This window comes from Citrus clementina, unplaced genomic scaffold, assembly GCF_000493195.1.
Source record: "Citrus clementina cultivar Clemenules unplaced genomic scaffold, Citrus_clementina_v1.0 scaffold_1, whole genome shotgun sequence".
Taxonomy (NCBI): Eukaryota; Viridiplantae; Streptophyta; class Magnoliopsida; order Sapindales; family Rutaceae; genus Citrus; species Citrus x clementina.
Window position 1 is genome coordinate 7,094,669 of NW_006263303.1, and position 25,683 is coordinate 7,120,351.

At 37.1% G+C, this 25,683-nt stretch overlaps 2 protein-coding genes across 2 annotated transcripts; one reads left to right on the forward strand and one right to left on the reverse strand.

The window, feature by feature from the left end:
- The first annotated feature begins 20,075 nt into the window (after positions 1-20,075).
- Positions 20,076-22,532, forward strand: LOC18055951 (probable glycosyltransferase At5g03795). The gene is made up of 5 exons (XM_024177695.1): positions 20,076-20,960; positions 21,037-21,167; positions 21,435-21,783; positions 22,180-22,369; positions 22,438-22,532. Exons 1-5 carry the CDS (start codon positions 20,076-20,078, stop codon positions 22,530-22,532), a joined length of 1,650 nt encoding a protein of 549 aa, XP_024033463.1.
- Positions 22,533-22,565: 33 nt separating this feature from the next.
- Positions 22,566-22,806, reverse strand: LOC112095905. Its single transcript, XM_024178630.1, is given in 2 exon segments — positions 22,566-22,682; positions 22,684-22,806. Coding segments are annotated over 2 exon segments (240 nt in total).
- Positions 22,807-25,683: the final 2,877 nt, after the last annotated feature.

The window sequence follows — 25,683 nt, forward strand, 5'->3', positions numbered from 1 at the left end:
TTATCTTACTCGGTCCAATGCTCTGGAAGTTGACCTGTAACAAGATAATTCACGATGTCAGCATACCATGGTAATACTTCCACACTCATCAATTGTTCATCTGGAAATGACTCATTCAATGTTAATGGCTCTGTAATTGTGTCAAAATGGAGACGAGAGAGATGGTCTGCCACAACATTTTCTGTGCTTTTCTTATCTTTAAATTCCAAGTCGAATTCCTACAAAAGTAACACCCGGCGAATTAGTCTAGCTTTTGCATCTTTCTTTGTGAGAAGATATTTAAGAGCAGTATGATCAGTGAACACAATTATTTTACAACCAATGAGATAAGATCGGAATTTCTCTAATGCAAACACTACTGCTAACATTTCTTTTTCAGTAGTTAAATAATTCAATTGTGTATCATTGAATTTCATACTAGCATAGTAAATAACATGGGGAATTCGATCAATTCTTTATCCTAATACTGCTCCTACTGCATAATCAGAGGCATCACACATGAGTTCGAATGGTAAGCTTCAATTTGGGGGTTGGTTGATGGGTGATAACGTCAACAACTGCTTTAATTTTTCAAATGCTGCAAGGCATGAATCATCAAAGGCAAAAAAAGGTATGTCCTTAGCAAGTAGATTGCATAAGGGTCTAGAAACTTTGCTAAAATCTTTAATGAAACGTCGATAAAAACCAGCGTGCCCAAGGAAAGATCTTACTTCTCTGACTGTTTTGGGTGGAGGAAGATTAGAAATGAGATCCACCTAACCTTTGTCAGCCTCAATACCTTTGCTCGAAATGATGTGACCGAGAACAATACCTTGTTTTACTATAAAATGGCACTTCTCCCAATTTAAGACTAAGTTCTTCTCGACACATCTCTGGAGAACTAGTGTTAAATGATGTAAACATTAATCAAATAAATCACCAAAGATAGATAAGTCATCCATAAAGACTTCAAGGAATCGTTCAACCATATCAGAAAAAATGCTTAACATGCATCGTTAAAATGTAGCAGGTGCATTACATAATCCAAATGGCATTCTCCTATATACAAATGTGCTAAAAGGGCAAGTGAAAGTAGTTTTCTCCTGATCTTTTGGTGTTATGGGGATCTGATTGTATCCTGAGTAGCCATCTAGAAAGTAATAAAATTCATGACCTGTTAATCTATCAAACATTTGATCAATAAATGATAAAGCAAAATGGTCTTTACGTGTGACAGAATTCAACTTTCTATAATCAATGCAAACACACCATCTTGTAGTCACTCTAGTGGGTATTAATTTATTATCAGCATTGATAACTACTGTGACTCCTGACTTTTTAGGGACAACTTGTACAAGACTGACCCATGAACTATCATAAATTGGATAAATGATACCTGCGTCTAATAGCTTAAGGACTTCAGTTCTAACAACTTCTTTCATGTTAGGATTTAACCGACGTTGCATTTCCCTAATAGATTTAGCATTTTCATCAAGATGAATGTAATGCATGGAGTCTACTGGGTTTATACCTTTTATGTCTGCTATGGTCCATCCTAATGCTCCTTTGTGCTCTTTTAAAACATCCAACAACTTATTTTTTTGTTCGTCATTTAGGGATGATGAGATGATTATCGGCAGAGTGCTTTCTTCTCCCAAAAATGCATATTCCAGAGTGTTGGGTAATGGTTTGAGCTCGAGTTTCGGTGGTGATTCTATGATGGGATGAGTTTATTCTCTGATAGTGCTAGTTGTTCAACTCTTGACTTCCACTTATTAGTGTCTATGGATGGTGCTGAGTCAAGTAGAGCATTGACCTCATCGACCGATCTGTCAATATCAAAATCAAAACCAAAGTGAGTTAAACATATTTGTAAAAGATCATCACTAAGGTTTAAAACAAAAGTGTTATCAACTAATGCTTTTATTAAATCCAGATAAATAATTCCATCATCGGCATTGTGAGGTTGTTTGGCAATGTTGAAAATGTTTAGCTCCATAATCATGTTGCCGAAGGACAACTGTATATTTCTAGTCCTGTATTAAATGTGAGCATCCGCAGTTGCCAAGAAATGTCAGCCTAGAATAATGGGGATGTGCTTCCTTGAATCATGTACTGGTTGAGTGTCAATTATAATGAAATCAACAGGAAAATAAAACTTGTCTACCTGGATAAGTATGTCCTCCACAATACCATGAGGTATTTTTGTGGACCGATTTGCAAGCTGCAACACCACTGGAGTTAGGTGTAATTCTCCAAGTCCAAGTTTTAAAAATATTGAGTAAGGCAACAGATTTACACTAACTCCTAAATCCAACAAAACATTCTCAATTGTGTGGCTCCCTATACTACATGAGATAGTGGGGGAGCTTGTGTCTTTGCATTTTAAAGGAATTTTATGTTGGAGGATAGAACTAATGTTTTCTGTTTAAAATGCTTTATTTTGAACATAAATGTTTCTCTTTTTAGTACAAAGGTCTTTAAGAAACTTGGCATAAGATGGAACTTGCTTTATAACATCAAGTAAAGGGATGTTAACACTTACCTGTTTGAAAATTTCAACAATCTCACATGTGGATTTTTCCTTCTTTCCTTTAGCTAACCTCTGAGGAAATAGAGCTTTGGGAACATATTCTCGTGTGTTGATTTCTTCTTTCTCCTCTGGTGATGAGTCCTCAGCATTTACAGGTACAATTTAATTTTCGTTTGTCACCGGCATCTCCACTTTGTTGTCGACTTCTTTTCCTTTTCGCAAGGTCATGACTGCTTTGACCTCTCCATGCTGCTGTGGTGAACTGGTACTTGCTTCATGTACTCCTTTAGGATTAGGCACTGGTTGACTTGGAAATTTACCTTTCTCAACAGTCATTGCCAAGGTCTGAACTGAAGAAGCAAGTTGTCCCACCATCTTCTCGAGGCTTGAAACTGATTGGGCTTGTGAGTTGAAGCCTGCTCTCAACTCATTTCGTAGTTCATCAATGGTGTGGTTCTGTTGCTCAATTGTAGAGTGAGTAACATTTTTGAAATTATGGAATGCATCCTCTCATGGTATGGGTTGAGAGTAGTTCTGGTTTTGATTGTATGGTCTAAATGGTGGCTGAGAGGCTTGAGGATTTTGAGGAATTGGTTGCATTGGTGGAGCTGGAGCTGGAGCTGCTGGTCCATTCTGTTAGAATCCTTGAGACCATGAAAAATTGGGGTGGTTTCTCCGTCCAGGGTTATATGTGTTGGAGTATGGGTTGTAATTTGATGGTTTTCTCATTACACCTATGGCATTGGCTTGATCTAAGTATGAGTCATAACCATGTGGCTCTATTGATTTAGCAGTCGATAACGATACTATTTCTCGAGCGAGACCTTCAACCATCTCCTTGACTTCTTTGATTCCCAAAGTTGACTCGCCAATGTGAACTTCATTCACTCCTTTAATTCTTTTAGTATTCCTGAGTGACCGACACCGTTGTTGGGAATTATCCGCTTGTCGCTGGAAGAATTCCCAAATCTCCAATGCACTTTTTGACATTAGCTCTCATCCACTTGTTGCCATTAGCCATTTTTGCACATTCGGCAATAATCCCTCCAAAAAGTATTGGCATTAGTGCCATTTCTCGTACCCATGATGTGGACACTTCAAGAGTAGCCCATTGAATCGCTCCCATGTTTCGAAAAACTGCTCGTCTTCTCTCTGGGTAAACTCTAAAATTTCCCTGTGAATAGCATTGGTTTTATGCACTGGGAAATATTTATTCAAAAATTTAGTTACCATTTGTTCCCATGATGTAATGCTATTAGCAGACAATGTATTAAGCCATAAACGAGCTCTATCCTTTAAAGAAAATGGGAATAGTCTAAGTTTTACATCATAATCTGAAAAATTCTCATATTTAAATGTTTGACAAATAGCATAAAAATCATTCAAATAATTATATGACCTCTCATGTGGTTGCAAATCCATTTTATTTTTAACTTGTTTGTGTGTGCGAAGTGTTTTCTCAAGTTCAAGGTCTATGGGTTCAAGATTAGGTAATAATGACCTTCGACCATGCATGCAAAACAAATAAAATAAAAATAAAGATGGGAACAAAACAAAAAAAAATAAAGAAGAGGAAGAAATTACGATACTAACCTTATTGCGCTATTACAACCTTACTATAAAAACACACTAAAAAAAATACGTGAAATAAATTAACTAAAAATAAATTAATAAGCTAAACAAAAAAAAATTACAAAGAAAATTAAATTACAGAATTTTAAAGAAGAGAAAAAGAAAATAAATTCTTACCTCTAAATATACATTCACTTTTTTTTAAATAAGAAAAAAATACAAGAAAACAAATAAAAGAAATTATTCACAAAAATTAATTTTACGAATTAAAATAACTTACCTCCTCGACAATGGCGCAAAACATTTGTTGTGTAAATTTTATTAAACTCGCAAGTACACGAATCTATTGTAGAATAGATTAATGGTGACGAGTGTCGATCCCATGAGGAGGTTGATTTTAATTATATGTAGAATTAGTTTTGTAAACGGGTAGTTGGATTTGTGGTGAAAGTGACTTTAGATTATCTTAAAATTGGATTTTAAATGGCGAGAATAAATTGAATAGAAATTTATTGAAATGACGTACTTGTGTGTATCTGGATCCATATCAACATGCACCATAGGCTAAATATTCCTTATTAATACCAATTAAATCATGAGGGGGGAATCCACACCTCATGAACCACACTCTAATCAATATGGTACTAAAGGCTTATCATGCCAAATAATAATAACCTTGTACTAGGGGGCCGGTGAAACCAGGGTGGTATCTAGACAAGCTTATTATTATTTGTCGACAAGAAGTCAAAACATCCACAAAAACTAGAGGGGAAGAGAAAATAAATTTACCAAATAAAGCCCATGACACATATTGAGACTTCACCTTCAACTCAAGTTTAAAAGAAAATTAGCTACTTATAATTGAACTAAGGGTAAAATGAGAATTTATTAAAATACGTAGAAAATACAAGATGAAGAAGGAATTACAGAAAATGGATCCAAAAAATAGATTCAGAGCTATCAAATTAGAGGGGGAGGCCCTATTTTTATAGATACATTGAGTAAATGTGGCCATCGGATTAAAAATAGTTTGGACGCTCAGGATTGCGCCACGTCATCAGTCAACAGTACGCGGTTTGACCACACGGGTGAACAGTAACACGGTTTGATCCGAGTTGAACAGTGACGCAGTTTGGTTGAAAATAATCCTGTATAATGCATGTACCGTACGTAAGATTTTTGGTCCACTGATATGCTGCCACGTCATCGATCAACAGTGCATAAGAATTTTAGTCTAACAGGATCGTGACACCTCATCAGTCAATGCCACATCATCGGTCAATGACACGTCATCGATCCGTCTATGTAAACAGTGTCGTGAACAGTAACGTAGACAATACCGTACATGTGAATAGTATCGTACATGTAAATAGTATCATTTTTCCTTTTATGCTCCTCCTAAGGTTTTTTACCGTCCTAAGTTCAAAAGTAATGTTCGTTTTGCCGTCTGATCTCTCGTTCATTGTGAAATGACTATGATGCCCCTAAAATACATAACATACTTAATTATAATACAACACACATAATTAAATGATAAAAAGTTTAAATACATAAAAGTAAGGGTGTTAGTAAAACTTGAAGTGTAAAATGATAATTTTCTCCTTTATAAATATATATTTTTTAACACTCACCAGTTACCGTGTCTATCGCCGGGTTGGATATCGTCGTGAGTCGTTGGAAAATCGCCTTGAACCGACCAGATCTGGAGCCAAAATCGCCATTGCAGCAGTCGAGATCCACGCCCAAAAAAACTCCAGATGAACGCCGGCCGAGAGAGAAAGAGAAAGAAGAAAGAAAGAAAGAAAGAAGAAGAAAGAAAAGAGAAGAGAGAAAACACGGGAAGAAGAAGGAAAAAAAAAAGGGAAGTGAATAGATAGAATAAGCCTAGGGAAGACGATCAGGTTAAAAAAAAAGACAAAAACGGAGAAGCTGCAGCCACCAAACCAAAACGATGCAAGGGAAGAGCTGTAGCCACCGAACCGACACCGGCTGCCATAGCTGCAGCCACCAAACTAACGCCACAAATCGCCAAGAAGAACGCCAGCCGAAACGAAAAAGAGAGAAGAAAAGGAAAAAGAAGAGAGAGAAAGCAAGGATAAAATGAAGACACAAGGGAGGGGGGTTACCGTGTTTACTGCCGGGTTGGATCTCGTCGTGAGTCGCTGGAAAATCGCCTTGAACTAACCAGATCTAGACCCAAAATCACCACTGCAACAGTTGAGATCCACACCGGAAAACGCACCAGATAAACGCCGGCTGAGAGAGCAAGAGAAAGAAGAAAGAAAGAAATAAGAAAGAAAAAGAAGAAGAAAAAAAAAGAAAAGAGAGAAAACACGGGAAGAAGAAGGAAAAAAAAGCGAAGTGAATAGATAGAATAAGCCAAGGGAAGACGACCAGACCTAAAAAAAAAAGATAAAAACGGAGAAGCTGCAACTACCAAACCAAACCAACGCGGGGGAAGAGCTACAGCCACCGACCGACGCCGGCTGCAATGGCTGCAGCCACCAAACCAACGTCGTAAATCGCCAAGAAGTACGTCGGCCGAAACGAAAAAGAAAGAGGAAAAAGAGAGAAGAAAATGAAAAAGAAGAGAGAGAAAGTAAAGATAAAATGAAGACACAAGGGAGGGGAGTTATCGTGTCTACTGTCGGGTTGGATCTCGCAGTGAGTCGCTGAAAAATTCGCTTGAACCGACCAGATCTGGAGCTAAAACTGCCACTGCAGCAACCGAGATCCATGCCGAAAAACCCAACAGATGAACGCCGGTCGAGAGAGAAAGTGAAAGAAGAAATAAAGAAAGAAAAAAGAAAAAGAAAAAGAAAGAAAGAAAAAAGAAAAAAAAGAAAGAAAGAAGAAGAAAAAAGAAAAGAGAAGAGAGAAAACACGGGAAGAAGAAGGAAATAACCAAAAAAAAGTGAATAGATAGAATAAGCCTAGGGAAGACGATTAGGCTAAAAAAAAGAGAAAAATGAAAAAGCTACAGCCACCAAACCAACCGACGCAGGGGGTAGAGCTGCAGCCACTGAATTGACGCTGGCTACTATGGCTGCAGCAACTAAACCAACGCCGCAAATTGCCAAGAAGAACGCCGACCGAAACGAAAAAGAAAAAAGAAAAAGAGAGAAGAAAAGGAAAAAGAATAGAGAGAAAGTAAGGATAAAATGAAGACAGGAGGGGGGGTTACCGTGTCTACCGCTGGGTTGGATCTGCCGTGAGTCGCCGGAAAACCGGCTTGAATCGACCAGATCTGGAGCTAAAACCGTCATTGCAACAGCTGAGATCCACGCTGGAAAATGAACCAGATGAACGCCGGCCGAGAGAGAAAGAAAAAGAAGAAAGAAAGAAGAAGAAAGAAAATAGAGGAGAGAAAACACAGGAAGAAGAAGGAAATAAAAAAAAAAGAAGTGAATAGATAGAATAAGCTTAGGGAAGACGACCAGGCTAAAAAAAAAAAAGAAAAATGGAGAAGCTGCAGCCACCAAACCAAAACGACGCCAGGGGAAGAGCTGCAGCCACCGAACCGACACTGGCTGCAGCCATCAAACCAACGTAGTAAATTGCCAAGAAGCACACCAGCCGAAACGAAAAAGAGAGAAGAAAAAGAAAACGAAAAGAGAGAAAGTAAGGTTAAAATAAAGACACAAGGGACGGGAGTTACCGTGTCTACTGTCGGGTTGAATCTCACCGTGAATCGCCGAAAAATCAGCTTGAACTGACCAGATTTGGAGCAAAAATCGCCACTGCAGTAATCGAGATCCATTCCGAAAAACGCACCAAATGAATGCCGGCCGAGAGAGAAAGAGAAATAAGAAAGAAAGAAAGAAAAGAGAAGAGAGAAAACACGGGAAGAAGAAGAAAATAACAAAAAAAAAGAAGTAAATAGATAAAATAAGCCTAGGGAAGACGACCAGGCTAAAAAAAAAAAAACGGAGAAGCTGCAGCCACCAAACCAACCGACGTAGGGGGAAGAGCTGCAGTCACCGAGCCGACGCCGGCTGCAATGGCTGCAGCAACCAAACCAACGCCAGAAATCGCCAAGAAGAACGCAGGCCGAAAAGAAAAAGAGAGAAGAAAAGGAAAAAAAAGAGAGAAAGTATGGATAAAATGAAGACAGAAGGGGGGTTACCGTGTCTATCGCTGTGTTGGATCTCGCCGTGAGTCGCCGAAAAATCGGCCTGAACTAACCAGATCTAGAGCCAAAACCGCCACTGCAACAGCTGAGATCCACACCGAAAAATGCACTAGATGAACGCCGGCCGAGAGAGAAAGAGAAAGGAGAAAGAATAAAGAAAAAGAAGAAAGAAAGAAGAAGAAAGAAAGAAAAGAGAAGAGAGAAAACACGGGAAGAAGAAGGAAATTAAAAAAAAAGAAGTGAATAGATAGAATAAGCCTAGGGAAGACGACCAGGCTAAAAAAACATAGAGAAAAACGAAGAAGCCGCAGCCACCAAACTAAACCAACGCGGGAGGAAGAGCTGCAGCCACCAAACCAACGCTAGAAATCGCCAAGAAGAACGCCGGCCAAAACGAAAAAGAGAGAAGAAAAAGAGAGAAGAAAATGAAAAAGAACAGAGAAAAAGTAAGGATAAAATGAAGACACAAGGAAGGGGGGATACTGTGTCTACCGTCGGGTTGGATCTCGCTGTGAGTCGCCAGAAAATCACCTTGAACTGACCAGATCTAGAGCCAAAACTGCCACTGCAGCAGCTGAGATCCACGCTGGAAAACGCACCAGATGAACGTTGGCCGAGAGAGAAAGAGAAAGAAGAAAGAAAGAACGAAGAAAGAAAAAGAAGAAGAAGAAAGAAAAGAGAAGAGAGAAAACACTGGAAAAAGAAGGAAATAAAAAAAAGGAAGTGAATAGATAGAATAAACCAAAGGAATATGACCAAGCTAAAAAATAAAACAGAGAAGCTACAGTCTCCAAACCAAACCGACACAGGGGGAAGAGTTGCAGCCACCGAACCTGAGCCGGCTGCCATGGCTGTAGCCATCAAACCAACGCCGGAAATCGCCAAGAAGAACGCCGGCCGAAACGAAAAAGAAAGAAGAAAAAGAGAGAAGAAAAAGAAAAAGAAGAGAGAGAAAGCAAGGATAAAATGAAGACACAAGAAAGAGAAAACACGAGAAGAAGAAGAAATTTTGTACCTGTGAGCAATATTGATACAGTAAGGAGAAAAGATGAAATTTTGAAGGAAGAAGGCCACTGGAGATAATCAACTTTTGGGAGATCGTTTGGGGATTTTCAAAATAAATGAGAGGAGATTGACATTCACGTCAGGAGTTTTTAATTCAACCTGACAAAACACACAGCACAAGAAAGGAGGTCAGGGATGTTTGCATGAGATTGATATTTTTAAAATTCAAACTGCTTGTCAGACGGCTGCCACTTCCCAAGAAAAATGAGAGAGAGACATGAAGACAACTGTTCGTTCCCATCGTTAAAAAAAAACAGGAAAAGGAAAAGACAAAGAGAAGATTTTTAACTCAGCAGTACACAAAGTTCAGTCAAGGGAAGAAACTAAGCAAGATATCTTCGGTCCAGACGCATTGCCATGTGTCACTCATACAATGAGTTTCTTTTACCTCCAATACTTCTCGCCAAAAAGAAACTAGGGGGATGTTGTTTGAGAAAAAAATAGGAAAGACAGTAAAGTGCCACGTGTCGACAAATGGAATGACTCCAGCACAATCTGAGGTACCCCGCACGATCCGAGGTACCCGGCATGATTTAAGGTACCCCGGAAAAATTGAGGTACCCCGCATAATTAGAGGTAGCCCACACAAATAGAGGTACACCGCACAATTAGAGGTACCCCACACAAATAGAGGTACCCTGCACAATTAGGAGTACCCCACATAAATTGGAGTATCCCACGTAACTCGAGGTACCCGGCAGATCAGATGCAAGAGAATCCTCTGAAAATATCTGCCATGAGAAACCTCTCAATCTCTTAAAAGATATTATTCGATTTTGTCAGAATTAGGAATCAAGAACGTCGTATCAAAAGAGAGGGACAGCCGCCTGCTACCTCTGCCAAAAGTGAAGGACATTGTCCCAAAGACAGTGGTCCTCAGCCGCCTACCCGACAACTATTGCAGAGGTACCCTGGACCACTCTCCAGCGCGTGCCACGTTTCCAAAGGATGAGATACGCCGCGAACATGCACATAACGGCCCAAAAATCATAAAAATGTAAAAGGATGGTGGCCAAAAAGGGTACGCCACGTGGCAACTGAGGTACTCCATATATAAAGGTTCCTAGGTTTCATTCTCTAGGAGATTCTCACTCACCATGAACACTCACACTCTAAAAAAATTAGTTTTCTTGAACCTTAAACCCTAATTTACAGAGGGCTAGCCAGCTCTCTTTGAAATATAAGTGTGCAACCTAAGAGAGAGGGTGAATTGAAATTTTAAAATTTATCCTAAGAAATCCACACAACAAGCAATCTAATGTCTTAACAATAATTGAAAACAATAAGTTCAATAATAGCACAATAATTAAAGAGTAAGGGAGAAGAGAAACAAACACACGAATTTTTACGTGGTTCGGCAATCCCCGCCTATGTCCACGCCTCCAAGCGATCCAAGCTCGAGGATTTCACTATCCAAGCCTTTCCAAGGCTTCAACGATTATAATTGACTTTGAGGTGTCAATAAACCTTTACAACAAAGAGATTATCTCTCAATCTCTTCACTCAAGTGTCTCACGCACTCAAACTCTTACAAATGAATTGAAGAAATGAAAGTTACAATGAAACTCACTTAATGAGTAGATATTCAAAGATGAAGAATAATGAATGATTCAATGATTTGTGTTTTGCAAGTTGAAGGCTCAAGATATCACGTGTGCTTTTTGTTCTTGCTTGTTGGAGAGCTTCAAAATGAGTTGGATTTGAGTTCTTATAGTTTGAGCTCAAAAACTAGCCGTTACTCACATTCCAGACGTATCCAGTTTGCCGTTTATGGAATCCAGTAAGCCGAATTTATGTTACCGTTAAGGCAAAAATTTTGCCTTACCGGCTTGCTGGATTTGGAATCCGGTAAACCGTTTTCGTTCTGGACGCTTGCTGCCCGTATCCGAATTTTCAGTTTTTGGAATTCGGATAGCCGCTTGCTACAGTAACCTGCTACAGTGAAATTTTTCCTAAATTTTTAGTTTGACCCCAAAACTTTATAAAACTGTAGTATGGCCCAAAACGTTATGAAACTTTGCAAACAAGTCCAATTTCATAATTTCTAAATAATTCTTCGTTAATCCCAAACTTTCTGAAATTATGATTTCGCCCAAACTTGTGAAATTATAGAATGACCCAAAAATATTTAAATAGTTTCAAATATGTCCAAATCCGAAATTTAAAACACTATCAAAGATTTTGAAATTACTTTAATTTTAGTCCAAAATGCTTTAATTCCATAACATCATTTTCTTATTATAAAAGCACAATTCATAAATCTTTACTTAATAAATACATGTGGTTTGTTATCATCAAAATCAATATTTATAACCATATAGGCTAACAATCTCCCCTTTTTTGATGATGACAAAGCACATTCAAAACTTTAATCTTGTTATGAAAAAGCTCCCCCTTAATCAATGCAAGTTAAAAAATGATTTGAAAATAGTTTAACAAAAACTCCCCTTGCATACATGCTCCCCCTAGATACATGCATATTTTCATAACACATATTAAATCATTCTCCCCCTTCATCATCAAAAAGAATAAAAGGTTCCCCCTATCAATAATCAAAATCGCGACATAAGCACATTAGTAAAAAAAAAAAATATATATATATATATATATATATATATATATATATATATATATCCATAAGCATAAGAAAATCCATATAATCCATAATAATCACTCAAAAACAAATCCATAACATCCAACATAAATAGTCACAACAAATCCATATCATCCAAAACAAATACATAAACTGAAAAGCATAATAACTATCCATAGAGTCAAAAATAAAAGAACACATAATACAGTAAATGAAATGTAGGTGTGTCCAAGTACAAGTATAAGATACTACTCAGGTGGTGAGGATGGAGGTGAAGGAGGTGGAAACGGATATGGAATGCCGAAGTGCTCAAAGAGGAGGCGCTGGCCATGAATGAGCTGCAGCTGCCGCTACTGCTGCTGCTGCTGCTCCTGCTGAAGCTCAGTCTGCCGCACCGAAAGTGTCCGCACCTCATCTATAAGCTGCTGAAGAGTAACATCTCCAGAGGTAGGAGGTCGTGGAGGTGATGAAACGGATGCAGATGCACTAGGAGCTGAAGCAACCGTGGAAGAAACTCGGCGTCTACGCTGCCCTCGAAATGAGAGTGAGAATACTGGAAGTTGATCAGCTGGAATCACAGCATTTAGTGGCCGATCATCACTTGGGGCTAGAAAGGTAAACTTGTTATCGCTGTATTTGACTAAGTGTCATCCTTCCACTCAAAGCCTGACCCAACAATAACCTCATCCCCAATACCCTTGGACGGCCTATAAGAAGGTTCTAGAATAGGCACTTCAAAGAATTTAAGAATTCGGGTAATGAAGTGACCATAAGGAAGAGAGCGGGTAATCAAGGCAGGAATGCTCAACATGGTGCAGATGATGGAATAGCCTAAGTCAACCGGGCGACCTCTAAGAATACAGTCAATCATGGCGACATCCATGTGAGAAACCTCATCCAAATGTCCTGATCTAGGAAGTACAATGGACTGGATGATACGAATCAAAAAACGAGTTTGAAGACAAAGACACTGAGTACGAAAATGAATGGTACAGTCTTCAACAGAAAGATCATTACGCCGACAAATATTACGAACGGCATCAACATGAACATAGTCATCAATATCAGGAGGTTTCCTAAGAGAAAAAATGTCCAGGTCATCATCGGAAGATCCTAGGATGGAGTTCAACTCCGAATCATCAAATTCAATCAAAACTCCTCCAACTGTGGTGATTACTCGATTCTCTTTCTTTGCGGAACAATCCATATTCGAGTAAAATACTTTCACCAAGTCGGGATACACATTCTCTTCCATCAACAATGCATCAATCCAACCAACATCTCCCAATAATTGAAATAAAGTTCTATGACTAATCTGAAGAGTATGTAAAACATCCGGTAAAACAAAGAAAGTGTTGAGTACCTCACGAGTCCGAAAGTTTTGTTGGAACCTTTTGATCAAGTGTTGCTTGTTTTGAAAATGAATGGACTCAAAGGTGGATTGACTGGAGGTGCATGTTGCTTCCCGTGGCCGTGTGGATGGTTGAACCGGTTCTTTGCCTTTTCTTCGAACCGGCCTAGAGCTTGACATGGTGATTTTGTTGGATTTGAAGATAAAAACACCAAATAGAATGAAGATGATGAAGATTGAAAGGGATTTGGTAAAATAAATTGGAGCAAAAACGGCTTGAGAGTGAGAAATCTAGAGAGAGAAAAATCAGCCCAAAACCTAGGTTGAAATTCGGATATAGGGATTTGGAGTTTGAAAAAGAGTTTTGAGTGTGATTTTAGGCATAAGAACGGATGGGGATCAAGATTCATGGACTAATTTGCATTAAAATCGAGTGGAAATTGTGGATTTTGAAGTGAAAATGAGAGAGAGACAATCGGGTTTTAGAGAGAGAACAGAAACGGTATGCCAAATGCATGAGGAAGATGAATAGTGCTTAAAAGATCACAAATCTAGCTTGCCGGATTTGCTATCCGCTAAACCGGATATGGACCCGAGAGCAGCAAGAGGCAATTCGGCTTGCCGGTTTCCTTAACCGGATGGCCGGTTTTGAGAGCCTCCAAAAATCCGATTTTCCGGATTGCCTTGAACCGGAAATCCGGTTTTTTTCCAGCACATTCTCAAAGCAAATTCGGTTTTCCGGATTGAAGAACCGGTAGACCGGTTATGAGGCAGAGACCAACCAAAGCTAATCCGGTTTACCGGAATTTGTCCCGAGAGAGATCAATAGGAAAGAATGTTTTTCCGAATGAATGGAAAAGGAATATTTGCTAGCTCTTATACTTGTTCTACACACACCATTTTATTTTCGGCCTTAAAAATTGATTAATTTTAAATCATTTTGAGATTTAAAATTTTCAATAAGCCATTTAATGCATGAAACACAAAATCATAAAATCATAAATTTACAAGCATATCATGCTATCTAATCCATGAAGCATAAATCCATATGATAACAAACATATCAAGCCATGTAGAGAAACATGAATTAAGATTCAACATTCATCATTCCAAGCTCATGTCTTATCTTTATAAAATGCTCTTCGCTAAGAGGTTTTATAAAGATATCCGCAAGTTGATTTTCAGTGGAAACAAATTTAATTACGACATCTCCTTTTTGAACATGATATCTAAGGAAATGATGTCTAATTTCTATATGCTTAGTCCTAGAATGTTGAATAGGATTCTTAGAGAGATTTATAACACTAGTATTGTCACATAAGATAGGAATTTGATCAAGCTTAATACCATAGTCTCTAAGAGTTTGTTTCATTCATAGAATTTGTGCACAACAACTACCTGCGGCAATATATTCTGCCTCGGTGGTTGAAAGCGCAACTGAGTTTTGTTTCTTACTAAACCAAGAGACAAGTGAATGGCCTAGGAAGTGACATGTTCCACTAGTACTTTTTCTATCAACCTTATACCCAGCAAAATCGGCATTCGAATAACAAGTTAAATCAATATGAGTTCCTCTAGGATACCAAAGGCCAAGATTAATAGTGCCAATTAAATACCGAAAAATGTGTTTGACAGCAAGCATGTGAGACTCTTTAGGACAAGATTGAAATATAGCACACAAGCAAACACTAAACATAATATCAAGCCTACTAGCAGTCAAGTAGAGTAAGGATCCGATCATACCTCGATATGTCTTGATATCAACTTCCTTACCTTTCTCATCTTTGTCCAGCTTGATGGTAGTACTCATAGGAGTGCTTTTTGCCGTTCCATTATCATAGCCAAATCTTTTGAGTAGATCTCTCACGTACTTGGCTTGATTTATGAAAATTCCTTCCTCGTTTTGTTTGATTTGAAGTCCAAGGAAGTACTTTAACTCTCTCATCATACTCATCTCAAACTCTTTACTCATACATGATGAAAAATCTTTACATAACAACTCATTAGTAGAACTAAAAATAATCTCATCAACATAAATTTGAACAATAAGTATATCTTGGTTCTTATGTTTAACAAATAGAGTTGTGTCCATTTTTCCCATCGAAAAATCATTATCCAACAAGAAGTTTTTAAGCCTATCATACCAAGCTCTAGGTGCTTGTTTTAAACCATACAAAGCCTTGGATAACTTATACACATGATCTGAAAATTTTTCATTTTCAAAACCAGAAGGTTGTTTCACATAGACTTCCTCCATAATGTATCCATTTAAGAAAGCACTCTTGACATCCATTTGATACAAAATAAAATCCTTATGACATGCATATGCTAACAACATCCTAATGGATTCTAGCCTTGCTATAGGTGCAAAAGTCTCATCAAAATCAATTCCTTCTTCTTGGTTGTAACCTTGAGCCACTAATCTAGCTTTATTTCTTACAACCACCCCGGATTCATCCATTTTGTTTCTAAATACCCATTTAGTACCTATAATGGATTAATGTTCCGGATTAGGAACTAACTCCCACACATTATTTCTGTCAAATTGATTCAACTCCTCTTGCATTGCCATAATCCAAGATTCATCATTTTCCGCATCCGCAAAGGATTTTGGTTCAATTTGAGAAATAAATGCAGCATGCTCACATGTGTTCCTAAGTGATGATCTAGTGATAACACCTCGTGAGGGATCTCCTAAAATTACATCCTTAGGGTGAGAAGATACATACCTCCACTCCTTGGGGAGTATTTGTGAAGTACCTTCATTTTGCTCTGTATTTTTTTCCTCATGATGTTCTTCTTGAATTCCATGTGGCGCGTCTTCTTGGTTGTCATTCGATACTTCTTCTTGTTGTTCTTCTTCTACATTATCATCAACAACAACTTTCTCCGTAGAGGTGGGGTTAGACTCATCAAATGTAACATGCATAGATTCTTTTGTTATAAACTCTATAAGCTTTGCTTGAATTTGAATAACCAAGAAAGATACCAACATCAGATTTTGGATTAAATTTACCAAGATTATCTTTTGTGTTCAAAACAAAACATTTGCATCCAAAAACTTTAAAATAACCAATGTTGGGTTTTCTATCTTTCCAAAGCTCATATGGAGTTTTATTAAGATTAAGTCTAATCAACACCCAATTTAAAACATAACAAGCGGTGTTGACGGCTTCGGCCCAAAAATACTTAAGCAAAGAGTTTTCATTCAACATGGTCCTAACCATTTCTTGAATAGACCTATTCTTTCTCTCTACTACTCTATTTTGTTGTGGAGTCCTAGGTGATGAAAATTGACGTTCAATGCCAAAGTCATTACAAAAATTTTCAAATGCATGATTTTTAAATTCTCCACCATGATCACTTCTAATACAAATAATAAAGTAACCTTTTTCATTTTGAACCTTTTTATAGAAAATTCAAAATGCATCAATGGCATCATCCTTATTAGCTAAGAACAATACCCATGTGTATCTTGAATAATCATCCACAATTACAAATGCATAAAATTTGCCACTTAAACTAGCATATCTAGAAGGTCCAAACAAATCTATATGAAGCAATTGAAGTGGTTTTGAAGTAGAGACATGATTCTTGCTTTTGAAGGAAGTTTTGATTTGTTTTCCAAATTGGCATGCTTCACAAATTCTATCTTTTTAAAAACTGATTTTTGGAAGACCTTTAACTAAATCATTTTTCATGATTTTTGAAATCAAATCCATGCTTGCATGACCTAATCTTCTATGCCATAACCAACCATCATCATGCAATGCGGAGAGACATTTTTCATGTATAGATGCACAATCTATATTAATGGTATAGACATTAACACATCTATTTCCTACAAACAAGATTTTCCCATCACATGCATTCTCAATAACACATTTTGATTTATCAAAGATAACTCTATATCCTTTATCACATAATTGACTAATACTAAGCAAATTGTGTTTCAAGTTTTCAACCAAACATACATTCTCAATGAGAGTAGAGGATACATTACCGACATTTCCAATTCCAATGATTTTCCTTTTGAATTATCCCCAAACGATACATCTCCACCATTTTCGATCTTGGTAAAGCTTGAAAACTAAGAATAATTTCCTGTCATATGTCTTGAACAACCGTTGTCCAAGTACCACTTATTCTTCTTCTTCTTTGAGCCCTGTAGAAAAAATCTCAAGTTTTAGGTACCCAAACCTTTTTGGGTCCTTGAGAGTTAGCAATGGTTCATTTCGGAACCCAAACACATTTCATACCATAATATGCATTTCTCTTCACTGCACATCTATTTTTCATATGGCCGTCTTGATTGCAATAATGACATACAATTTTATTGTTAATAGATGTATTTTTCACAAAATAACTCTTGTAAAATTTTTGTTTCAAATTCGGTTTATAACCTATGCCACTTTTGTCAAATACACATTTTTGTGAGTTTAGCAAATTGTCCAACATCTTTTGCCCATTTGTGAATTTTAGCACAATTTCATTTAGGTCATTGCTCTTCTTTCTAAGTATTTCATTCTCATTTTTCAAGTCATTCATGTGTGACTCTAAGTGCTCATGTGAAGTGCTAGAATTCTCAAGTAATGCAATATTATCATGCAATGTCTTATTTTTTAATTCTAGGCATGTAATCTTTGTACTAAATGAATCATTTTCATTCTTAAGCTCTATCATCTTCTTTTTAAGACAAATATTCTTTTTACCAATCTTCATTAGCTCACCATGCAAATCATTAAAAGCATCATGCAATTCATCATATGTAGGAAGAACACTTACCTCATCAAGTTCATCATATGATTCTTCCCCTATGGCCATGAGAGCTAAATTTGTCATTTCTTGTTGCTCATCATCATCACTTGTTTCCTCATCGCTATCATCTCATATGGCCACCATAGCTTTCTTCTTGAATTTGTTGAGAAGAGGACATTCCGGTCGTATGTGCCTGGGCTTCTTGCATTCATAACAAGTGATTGGCTCATTCTTCTCCTTCTTATTCTTGTAGCCTCTGAACTTTCTCTGTTCATTATTCTTTTTGTAAAATTTTCTGAATCTTCTAGCCAACATAGCCAGCTCCTCATCATTCATTTCGCTTTCCTCATCACTCTCACATTTTGAAGCCTTGAGAGCAATGTTCTTCTTCTTTTCCTCATGCTCTTTTTCAGCTGCCAAATCTTCTTCATATGAAATAAGAGAGCCAATTAAATCATCAATAGGTAACACATTTAAATCCTTGGCTTCCTTAATGGCAGTCCTTTGTGGTCTCCATTCCTTAGGTAGTGACCTAATGATTTTCTTGACTTTTTCGCTATTTGAAAAAGTCTTTCCTAGGGCTCCTAGAGTATTCACTATGTCCGTGAATCTAGTATACATAGAGTACACATCTTCATTTTGTTCCATTTAGAAAAATTCGTATTGTCGAGTGTACCTACTTATTTTAGATTCTTTCACTTGGTTCGTGCCTTCATAGACAACCTCAAGTTTGTGCCAAATCTCATTAGCACTTTCGCAACTAGACACTCTATGAAACTCTTTCTTATCTAAAGCACAAAACAAGGCATTCATGACCTTGGAATTTAGATAAGCTTTTCTCTTTTCGAATTCATTCCAATCCCGTGAAGGTTTTGAAATATCTTCTCCAATTTTATTTTTAGTCAAAGGAATGAAAGGACCATCATTAACGATTTCTCAAATCTCATAATCTAAGACTTGCAAGTAAATTCTCATCCTAGTTTTCCAATATGAGTAATCGTTTCCATCAAAATAAGGTGGTCTAATGGTATATATATAAAATGAATAATTTATTTAATATAATTATTTAATCAATCATGTTTAAATTAACTTTGATATGATACCAGCACGACCCATCAACCCTTTTTGTCAGCGGCAAATTGTTAATAGCTATTGTCGGCGCTAAATTGGTAATAGCTAGAGGAAAGGACTGAAAGAGATGAGGACTTAAAAACGCAACGACGGCGTTTCTTGTCCAGCATTTACCCGTGACTGTAGCAGATGCCATTGTCCATAAGCTTAGTCAGCTTCCATCTTTTTTCTTTACTGAACGCAATAGTGTCGTAGCATGCCATTCATTAATTGATCACCCACCGAACTTTTTAAAGAGAGAACGATAAAATTACAGCCAATACTTTTATAAAAAAAATATTTAAAAATTGAAACAATTATTTTTGGCGCTTTTCCCATCAATAATGGAGCTGGAAACAGTGTTAGAACTTGAATTACGTATTTTAATAATCAAGAATTTCATATTAAAAGACAATAATAATAATAATAATTAATCAAGAATATGACAAGGGACCAGCAATTTTGAATAATTAGTCATTTGCTTATGTAGCAGACTTTGGTTTTGCTCAGTTTTTTACTGGCTGATTAGCAAAAAGCTCAGACACCTTCCTATGCCGACAACTTTATTGAGTCTGAGAGGTTAAGGTTTCTTTGTCATGTTCACAAAATTTTCTGTTTGATTTTGTTTTTGCACTTCTGTTTGGCTACTGAGAAAAGAAGTTGGGGAACTAGTACACATCAATTTCTTACTAGCTACTTCACTCAGTTGAGCTACTTTTTTCTTAACTTGCATTTCACATTGCTAATGATGATCCATGAATTAGTAATTGAGATGGCTTGTTTAGGTATCAAATTTCAGGGTTGTTGGTTGTTTGACAGAGTACTAAATTGTTTATATGTAATTTAAGTTTTCAACTTCTTCGATTATGATTTTCTTTCCTTTTTTTTTTATTGGGTTAAATTTGAGTGTTCTGGGTGATAATGCAGGATTAAGGGATAGTTTAATATATGCTTCTGTGATGAGTTGAGTGAGTATCTTGTTATGGAGTCCGCGAATCAATTTCTGAAAGTATTTCGTGTTCAAACTCGGAGATGGCTTTTTGTGGTGCTGGTGGTGGCTGTTACTCATCTGTTATTCCAATCCCTTTTGCTACCATATGGGAAAGCCCTTCGGTCTTTGATGCCTGACAGTGAGGTTGGAGTACACGATGAAAGTGGCCTGCCGGCTTTGAAATCTTTTTCAAAGTCTGTGATGGTACGCAACCCTCTTACGGTTAACGCTTCAGACTTGATGAGTGATTCTGTGTTTAAAGGGTCTCTGGAAGATGATGAAGATTCTAAGTTTGGTAGTGACACTGGGGATGATAGTGGGCTAAGGGAAGTAGATGGAGACACTAACAATGGGATCGTGTCTGAGGGGAAAGGCCAGGATAATCCAATTGAACTTGTCACAGATAGAGAAGTGGATGATGATTCTGTAGCTGAAAATGTCAAAGATCTAAATGATTTGTCTGAACTTGAAATTGAGAGAATTGGTGAAAATAGTGCCACGGTGGAACCCGCCGGTGAAGCTAAACAAAGTCTCCCACTAAAGCAGATTGTGCAGCCAAACTTGGAAATTGTGTCAGATGGCGTGCCAGAGCAACATACAAGTCAGTCAATTGCAAATATTGGAGGCGAGAAAACTTTATCCATAGTATCTCCCTTGACAAATATAACCCATTTGAAAACTGAGGAGTCAAATGCAAGCTCCGCTGCTAGGTCTGCTGTCCCAAAAAGTGATATCGCAACTTCAGTGAATATTTCTGCACTGATTGGCAGTCCTGGGAAGAAAAAGATGAGGTGCAATATGCCACCAAAAACAGTAACATCAATATTTGAGATGAATGATATACTAATGAGGCACCATCGGTCTTCACGTGCAATGGTATAGTTTTCTCTGAATACTTAAGTCTATGCTTTAGTAATGCTGAGAATTTAACATTTTTTGTATTTGATTGTAGAGGCCACGATGGTCTTCTGTACGTGACAAGGAAGTTTTGGCTGCCAAGACAGAGATTGAGAAGGCTTCAGTTTCAGTGAGTGACCAAGAACTTCATGCCCCACTATTTCGTAATGTTTCCATGTTTAAAAGGTAAGCTGACAGAATTATCTTTGATCTTACATGAAAACCTTATTTGCTGCTTTCCTTCGTGGATTTCTGGTCACCAGAAGAAATTAAGGGAATGTGGTTTATGAGACTCTACTTTTCTCTTTTTGTCCGCCTTTTCATCAGTTTGCTCTCAGTCATAATATCTGCAGTATCCTCATGGGTGAATGAGCATTGTTGCTGAATCACAGATCTATTAATCTTTTAAAGTATGTATTTTGGTTTTAAACTTCTACTTGGTTGCATTTTCAGGAGTTATGAACTGATGGATCGCACGCTCAAAGTCTACGTCTACAGGGATGGAAAGAAACCCATCTTTCATCAGCCAATACTCAAAGGTTTATATGCTTCTGAGGGATGGTTTATGAAACTGATGGAGGGAAATAAACATTTTGCGGTGAAGGACCCTCGAAAGGCTCACCTGTTTTATATGCCATTTAGTTCACGGATGCTAGAGTATGCACTTTATGTACGGAACTCTCACAACCGGACCAACTTACGACAATACTTGAAGGAATATGCTGAAAGTATTGCAGCAAAATATCGTTACTGGAATAGAACCGGTGGAGCAGATCACTTTCTTGTTGCCTGCCATGATTGGGTATGCTTTCATGCCTTTCTTTCCACGCTAAGAATCTAATGAGGCTAATATTATGCCATAAAAATCAAATGTGATTCTAGAAATCAAATGTGATTCTAGAAATCAAATGTGATAAAATGATCAAAACTGACCATTTTATCTTATTCCTAACTCATTGACCATGCCAACCCCATGTGGTGGTTTGAGGTTTCTCAAGCTAATTCAGAGAAAATGTGGGGGAGGAGTAGTAGTCTGGTCCTTTGGGTTCTGTTCTTTCAAAAGAGGAAAGCGTTATATTGCATTGTCTACATGTCCTAACTCCATTGTATCTACAAAAGTTGCTGGATCACTGTGAAATTTCCCTGCATTTTTAGTTAGACATTTACGTATAACATTAATTCATTGGATGTCTTATAGGCTCCATATGAGACGAGGCACCACATGGAACATTGCATCAAAGCCCTCTGCAATGCAGATGTTACTGCAGGCTTCAAATTGGGGAGGGATGTGTCTCTTCCAGAGACATACGTCCGTTCTGCAAGAAATCCTCTCAGAGATCTTGGGGGTAAACCACCTTCTCAGAGGCACATTCTTGCTTTCTATGCTGGTAATTTGCATGGGTATTTACGTCCAATCTTGCTGAAGTACTGGAAAGACAAAGACCCTGATATGAAGATCTTTGGTCCAATGCCTCCTGGAGTTGCAAGCAAAATGAATTACATCCAACACATGAAGAGCAGCAAATACTGTATTTGCCCCAAGGGTTATGAGGTCAACAGCCCACGGGTGGTCGAATCCATCTTTTATGAATGTGTGCCTGTGATAATATCCGACAATTTTGTGCCACCATTTTATGAGGTGTTGAATTGGGAAGCATTCTCAGTAATAATTGCAGAGGAAAACATCCCGAACTTGAAAGACATACTGCTTTCAATACCGGAAAAGAAGTATTTTGAGATGCAGTTTGCGGTCAGGAAATTACAGCGGCATTTCCTCTGGCATGCTAAGCCTGAGAAGTATGATCTCTTCCACATGACCCTTCATTCAATTTGGTATAACAGAGTCTATCAGATCAAACCTAGATGAGAATAATGCCCTCAAATTTTAATGGTTTTGGTGTAGAAACCCACCCGCCCTTCGTATTCTTCCTTGAAGCTATAAACTTCTTCTATTGGTTGAATTAAAGATATGTTTTGTACAGGTCTATGTAACTTTGCCGTCATTACCAAGTGATCTTTTGTATATATATTGCTGTGCACCATTTTCCTTTTGTGAAAAGAATAAAAAATATCACAGTTTTTGTGTCCCTGTATCATTTTCATCTCTTTGAATGTCAATTAATATCGGGAAAAGATGGTAGTAATAGGGTAGCTGAACATTTTGTGGCATGCTGACACACGAATGCGACGAGAGATGGATTGTAACACAAAGGGGAAATTTTATTAGTAAAAGTAGACGAAATTAACAGAATATGTATTTCTATTGCCATTGATTTCAATATGATTTTGAAGTACATGCGCTGAACAGATTAAAATAATCTGAGTTTATTATTAAACTTACGTTTTTCCACCTCGAGGAGGATGTCAAAGGATACGAAAACTACTCTCTTGATGATGCGCAAGCCTGGAAAGGAGGATGTCAAAAGATGCTTCAAGCTCGGATTTGATAGATCTTTGAGTTCGGTGCCTCCTATTTTTCGTCTCGTTTATGTTTCCCATCTTATTTATTTTTTCTTTTCATTGCTCCTAATGACGAGCACTGGGGCTTGATTTGTTTTTTTTTTTTAGTGCCTTTTGAGAACTCTTCCCTTAAGTAAAACTTTACGTGCATTGCAATTGCTTCAACTGCAACGGAGGAGGAAACGCCAAATTGGTAGATAATTGCTGCTGAAAGGAAGGTGGTGTTTCCTACGAAGAAAAGTAAGGAAATGAGAGGAGAGGAAAGTAGAAGAAAAGAGAGAAAAGAAGAGGACAGTAGAGTGAAATATTTTTCCATATTTGGTTTATAATAGAATTATAGAAAGAAAAAAAAAATTCCTTTTTTTTTATTCGGACAATTACTATTAAATTTTTTGAATTATATTTAGAGTGATAAACATTAAAAATTTAACAGTAAAATTATATAATATATTACATAAATACACTAATAAAAAATTTTAAAATAATTTACTTGTATTTATAATGAAACTCTATTGAAATTGCTCATTTTATAAACTAATAGGGGAAAGATAATGCAAAAATGATTAAGGCAGAGGGGCGAAATTGGGATTAAAATGATAAAGAAATGGCATAGATATATGTATGATCAAATGGTAAAGCATTCTAATTTAAAAAAAAAAAAAATTGATGGTAAAGCATTCTCTTTTATTGTACTTATTTTCAGATCCGTTTATTGCATCTGTCCACAAAAATCTTTCAAAAGAGAAGTTTTTAGCGTACATTGAAAGTAGAAACTCCTCAAGAGCTGCTGCCTCTGGGTGCCTTCCCTTAAGAAGGTTGTTGGGAAAACAAAGAGAATCAGGCTACTGCCGGACACTTTTACAATAAATTTCTAGTAGATGTTATAAAATTATATATTTGTCATGAAAGTATTGCGAACAAATAATGGAGGAAATCGAAAAGTATAATAAAAGCTTAGTGAGAGTGAGAGAAGATAATCGGAGGAAATAAATTTTTAGAGAAGTCATAACTTCCTATATTATGAAGCTTGATATTTTCCAAAATGCATACATTTGCTCAATTCCACCTTCGCCTATGGAATTCACTGTCAATCCACATTGGAATGTTGGATTAGGTGCAATGATGGACTAGGTAATGTGGGGACATATATAATTCACAAAACTTCTCCTTGGACCCATCATTTATATTTCTTCAGATGTAATAGTACTGGACGTGCTTAATACTGCCTCATTAAAAACCATTGCCAGTAAAATTCAATGGGAAAACCTGGTCAAAAGGAAAAAAGAATACAATACATATGCATCAATATTATTGTGATTTTTCTCTTGTAAGATTATGCTTCTCTTGTTGAGTGCTTTCTCTTATTAGTGTTCCTCCTAATGGCAATATGTATTAATTTGATAGTTTATTGAGGCAACACATGCTAATAACATATACAATTTTCTCAAATGTAGATGTAGGTAGAGCTTTTGTAAATAATGTTAGTCATATTATCCATAGAGCATATCTATTTGATATCAATATTCTTCTTCTGTTGGAGCTCATAAGTGTAGAAGAATTCGATGAAATATGTTTTGATTTGTCCCTTTAATGTATCCCTCTCTGAATTGAGCTATACATGCAACATTATCTTCATATATCACTGTTGGGATATCTGAACTTAAAGATATTCTACATGTACTTTGAATATGATGGATTACAAATGGCAACATGCTCGACTAGCTTCATGAAGTGCAAGAATTTCATAGTGGTTGGAGGATGTTGTAACGAGAGTTTATTTCATAAACTCCTAAGAAATTGTTGTACCATTAAAAGTAAAAGCATATCCAATTTGTGAACAAGTTTTATGGGATTAGATAAATAACATGCATTAGCATAACCAATAAGACTTAGATTTTTTGTTAGTTCATTAGAATAAAATAAAGTCAAATAAATTGTTCTTTGAAGATAACCAAAAATGTGTTTGATACCATTCCAATGTTTTCTAGTTGGTTTGGAGCTAAACCAACTAACAGGTTAAACAGAAAATGCTATGTCCGGTCTAGTACATTGTGCTAAATACATCAGAGCACCAATTGCATTTAGATAAGGTAGTTCAGGATCGAGTATCAATTCATCATCCTCTTTAGGATGTAATTGATCCTTTTTAGGATCAAGAGACCGGATTACCATTGGGATATTCAATGGGTAAGATTTATCCATGTCGACACAATGTTTCAAAATTTTCTCAGTATAATTTGAC

What these genes read in the sequence shown, in the direction of transcription:
- LOC18055951 (XM_024177695.1), top strand. Translation starts at nt 20,076, where the DNA reads ATGGAGTCCGCGAATCAATTTCTGAAAGTATTTCGTGTTCAAACTCGG. An exon ending in TTGTTGCCTGCCATGATTGG is followed by an intron (nt 21,784 to 22,179) that starts GTATGCTTTCAT and finishes GATGTCTTATAG; the next exon opens with GCTCCATATGAGACGAGGCA. An exon ending in CATTCTTGCTTTCTATGCTG is followed by an intron (nt 22,370 to 22,437) that starts GTAATTTGCATG and finishes CCTGATATGAAG; the next exon opens with ATCTTTGGTCCAATGCCTCC.